The 4,326-nt window shown below is 32.1% G+C and overlaps 1 protein-coding gene across 1 annotated transcript; it reads right to left on the bottom strand.

Annotated features, from left to right (window-relative positions):
• Nucleotides 2,254-3,010, bottom strand: LOC109342277 (stigma-specific STIG1-like protein 1). The gene has a single exon (XM_019580293.1). The coding sequence runs from the start codon at nucleotides 2,833-2,835 to the stop codon at nucleotides 2,368-2,370; it is 468 nt and encodes a 155-aa protein (XP_019435838.1). The 5' UTR covers nucleotides 2,836-3,010; the 3' UTR covers nucleotides 2,254-2,367.

Here is a 4,326-nt window from a genome sequence, read left to right on the forward strand (position 1 = left end):
TCAAGAAAGCGTACATCCATCAATATCTTCTAAAACAATTATCGTTATAAAATTCTTAGTCAAATCCGACCTTTGCCCGATCTTTGGATCTTGCCTACATGAGCATGTGGTGATACACCCTGTTTTAAAGGCGAACCAAATGGACGGTTTCTGTTGTCTACACATGCATGTGATTATAAACGGCTTTCATGGAAAACCCATGGGACAATATATGCTTCTACAAGTTGGATAGCTCAGATTTTTCGAGAAACAACTTTAGTAGTCATAAATGTAAGGTAGCTATTGGTTCTGAAGCAAAATAGTTAATGAATTTAAAAGTATACAAATAATATGTTATTAGAGAATAAAATATCTCATAGTATAAGAAGATAAGTTATCTCCTTTCTATTTAATCATTTTTTATAAAAATATTTCTAAAAACTAAACAAAATAGTACATATGTCATATTTTTAATGGTTTGAGAGATAAATTATCTCCTTCTATGAGGAAATACTACGTTCTCATGTTTTTATTAGTTATGTTAAAATTATAATGTCAAAACTTATTTTTGAAAATTATAAAAATCACTATTTTTACTCAACTTCCAATAAAAGTATATTTAATCAAACATTTAAAAACATCTTACACATCTTATTAAAATGCAATAAACCAAGGTTGGATATCTAAGAGCAGCACATAGTGATAGGCTATCAATGACCGAGATAATCTTGCAGCAATCAAACAAGTGCCAGATTTGATAAACTGGCCAGTGATTAGTTTAGCTAAAGCATGCTTCTTTCCCCTTAAACATAAACTCAGGTTCGCCTCTTATATATGGACTATGGAGAGAAATTTAAGCTCATTATATTGACAGTGTTCACGTATTAAACATATCACTAATAGAATTCATTTATCAATCCATGACATCATTATTCAAATTAAAAGTTATTTTATAATTAGTTTCAACTTTGAGGTCTGAACTTTAAAATAATATAAAAACACTGATTTTTATATAATTAGAGAATTGATAGGGTCATAGGGATATAATGTTTGTGAAAAAATTATTATTCAATATCATATAATAATAAAAGTGCCAGATAATACTAATAAAAATAAATTTAGAGACCCTCATTTTTTTACCAAAAAAATGAGCTTGTACAAATTTATTGAATAATCTAATTCTACAAAGTAATAATATATCTTGTAAAATCAGTATAGAAATCCTTCTACATTTAAAAGTGAGAATTGTTATAAAGTGCATTTCAGAGTAGTGGCACTTTGTGATACATATCACTTATTAGTGATATTGGAGAATTTATCAGTTTATTTTTTGGATAATATATCAATTTTCTATTCTGAAACTAACATTATTGCTCAAATACTAGAGACCCATGCAATGGCTCGTGTGGTTTGACGCTTGGGCTGTCCTACTTCGATTTATAGGTTTGACATAAATTGTTTGAAATTGAGTTGGAAAACGGCCAGATATAGTTGTGCTGCGTACATAACGTGTTACCATAGGGATCCACATAGGGATCTACATCCCCTGTATCTATTGTTGTTACAAATGGTGTACCAAACCAATCAAAATGTATTGTTTAACTGAAAAAAATAAAAAACATAAATTAATATTTTATATTATTTTCAGAAATATTATTAGTTAGGGATATAAAGACTTAGTCTTTTTGGAACAAAGAATTCTTGTTACTTACCACATACATTTGAGTGAACATGACACCTTTTCTTTTTGGGGGAGAATAATGAACAGACACTTTAGAAAAGAAAATGGTATATTTAATCTGAATGGAAATCATCTTCCCCATTTTTTTATGTCCTATTACATCTCAACACAATTGGAATTTTTTATCTATTTAAAAATAAAAATCAAGAAATAAATTTTTATGTTTTTTTGGTGAGATTTGATTAAGTTGATACATTGGGACAACATTTTTTAGGATCCTCCTTCATTTAATCTCAGTTTCATTGAACTTTCCTGTATATACGCGAGTAAGTTTTCTATTACACAACCGCATAGCAAAACCATTATAATGATACGTTCTTGAAAAGCTGTGTATCTATAGGTCAAATCAACATACATTACATATAAAAGAGTACAATGAGTTAAAGAATGACAAATATTGTACAAATCTAAATTTTGAATGACAATTGATACGTTTAACTTATTTTCATAGAGTTGGCAATAGCTTTACGCTTTAGGAAACACTTGTGAACTGTAAATTGAAATAGTAAAACTTAGAAATGTATATATACTTGTTTTTTAATCACCACAAATATGGTTTACTTTATTGAGTATTTTTTAATAAAATCACAAACATCATAAGTCACATATTATAATATAATATACCATGCTATAATGGAGACTGAAACTTAGGCGTAGCCGCACAGTCCATAAACACAATATTGACCAAGGTCACAACGGTGGTTGCACTCTCCACAATGCCTCTTGTCATAGTACGTGTCAACGCATTGTCCTCTACAACATGCCTCGGTGTACTTGCATTTCTTCTTGCACACACCACAGTTATTGTGATCATAGCCCAAGTCTATGCACTTGTTATTGCAGCAGGTGGAGTTCTTGGCGCCCGGATAGTAGCAAAGCTCGTTGTCTTTGTAGCAATGGTCAGCTGCATTAGGGTTTTGAGCAAGAAAACGACTCACCCTCTTAGAAGGCAGAAATATTTTGTTTTTATGGACCGATGGTTCCTCATCTGATGATGGGAAATCATGGTCCACAGGAGCCGATTTCCCTTCCTGTGGGATAATGCTTCTCATGGTGAAGGCGATAGACAAAGCCATGGTAATTGCAATGATGAATATCATTTTTATGTACCCCATGGCTTTGCCTGTTGTGAGAAAGTTTAAGGACTCAGACCGAGAGATCCTGACAGGAAAAGATGAATTATGTTTGTTTGTTTTCTTAGAAAAGTAGAGGATGATAGAAAATGTCAGGGAACCTAGGGTTTATAAGGGAACTAGTTGGAGGCGTTGACGCGGCAAAAGTGGTAAAAGCATAGGAGGTTGCATGCTGCATGCGGAAGAGTACACACTTAAATTCTAATACACTCTACTAAAAAGTTTCAGCTACTTATATAACTTTAAGGCACTTAGCTCTCCAATTATACAATAATATTTTGATTGTTGTTTGATATATGTCATATAATACGTGTAGCCAAATGGTAAAATTTTCAATAGTTTTTATAATTCTAACCTAATGTCTTATGCCCTTTCCTCGTAAGAATCATTTCTGGTATTGGAAGAAAAGTAAACCAAGGAAAACTAAAGTGTAATGATATTTTTATCAATTTATTTTATTATTGGATTGATTTTTCACTAGGTGGGTTATGCTATTTTTGTGTTGAGTAAGACTCCTCTCAATTAATGGAGAGGCAAGTTTCATTTTATAGTGTACTTTTAAGACCAAAATTGTAATTTCAATAAAAATTAAAGGTTACAAATGTCATTACCTTTTGATTTTTTAGTGTATTTTCCCATAACTTACCTTTCTAGTAATGGAGAGAGGAGTTTATCTCAGTTGTGTTATGTTGATATATTTGTGGAAGTCAAAGGGTAAATATGAGTTTCCAGCATTACCAGCCAATTGATGAAAAGGCACTGGACGGCCTGAGAAAATTTAGGCATGCGGCTAGGATAAGCAAAGGGGCTTAGCCATAAATATTGATAACTTCAAAATCTAAACAAAACAATACCTTAAATACAGCTACCCATCTTCGTGTTTGTAACGTAAAACAAGTCAAAACTTGGGTTCAAAGGCTGGTCTCCATGGGACTAATTTGACCATCTTTTGTTGGCCAATTAAAGCATGCATTATGTAAGTTAAGTAAGTTCAATAGTCTAAAAAAGTAAAAAAAGAAGAGTTTAAGTTGTATTATGTTAGAGTAATTTAATAATCTAAGTGGTCCATGTTATGAGAATTTATTAGTTTGAGTGAAACTGCTTAATGTGATGGTGGTTGGCAATTGGTGGATCAAACTAGTGGGGGTGTATTGTTAACTCCCTCCTCTCTCACTTCATGAGAATTTTTCATGATAGTGGAGCAGTTATAACTCATCCTAAACTCTTCTATAAATAGAGGCACTCATGCATTGGAAAAGACATGTCATTCTTTGTTATCTCATGAATAGAAACACAAAGTGAAAATTATAGAAACACTAGTGATTGAGTAAGGAAACTGGAGTGCCATATAGAGAAGGAAGGAAACTGAGTTCCTAATCATCAAGGAACACATAAGGGAAGGCAGAGGTGAGAACAAAGGCAACCAGAAAGACAACCAGAAAGTACATAAAAGAAACGCAAATACATGGAACT

This window comes from Lupinus angustifolius, chromosome LG01 (genome assembly GCF_001865875.1).
Source record: "Lupinus angustifolius cultivar Tanjil chromosome LG01, LupAngTanjil_v1.0, whole genome shotgun sequence".
Lineage (NCBI taxonomy): Eukaryota > Viridiplantae > Streptophyta > Magnoliopsida > Fabales > Fabaceae > Lupinus > Lupinus angustifolius.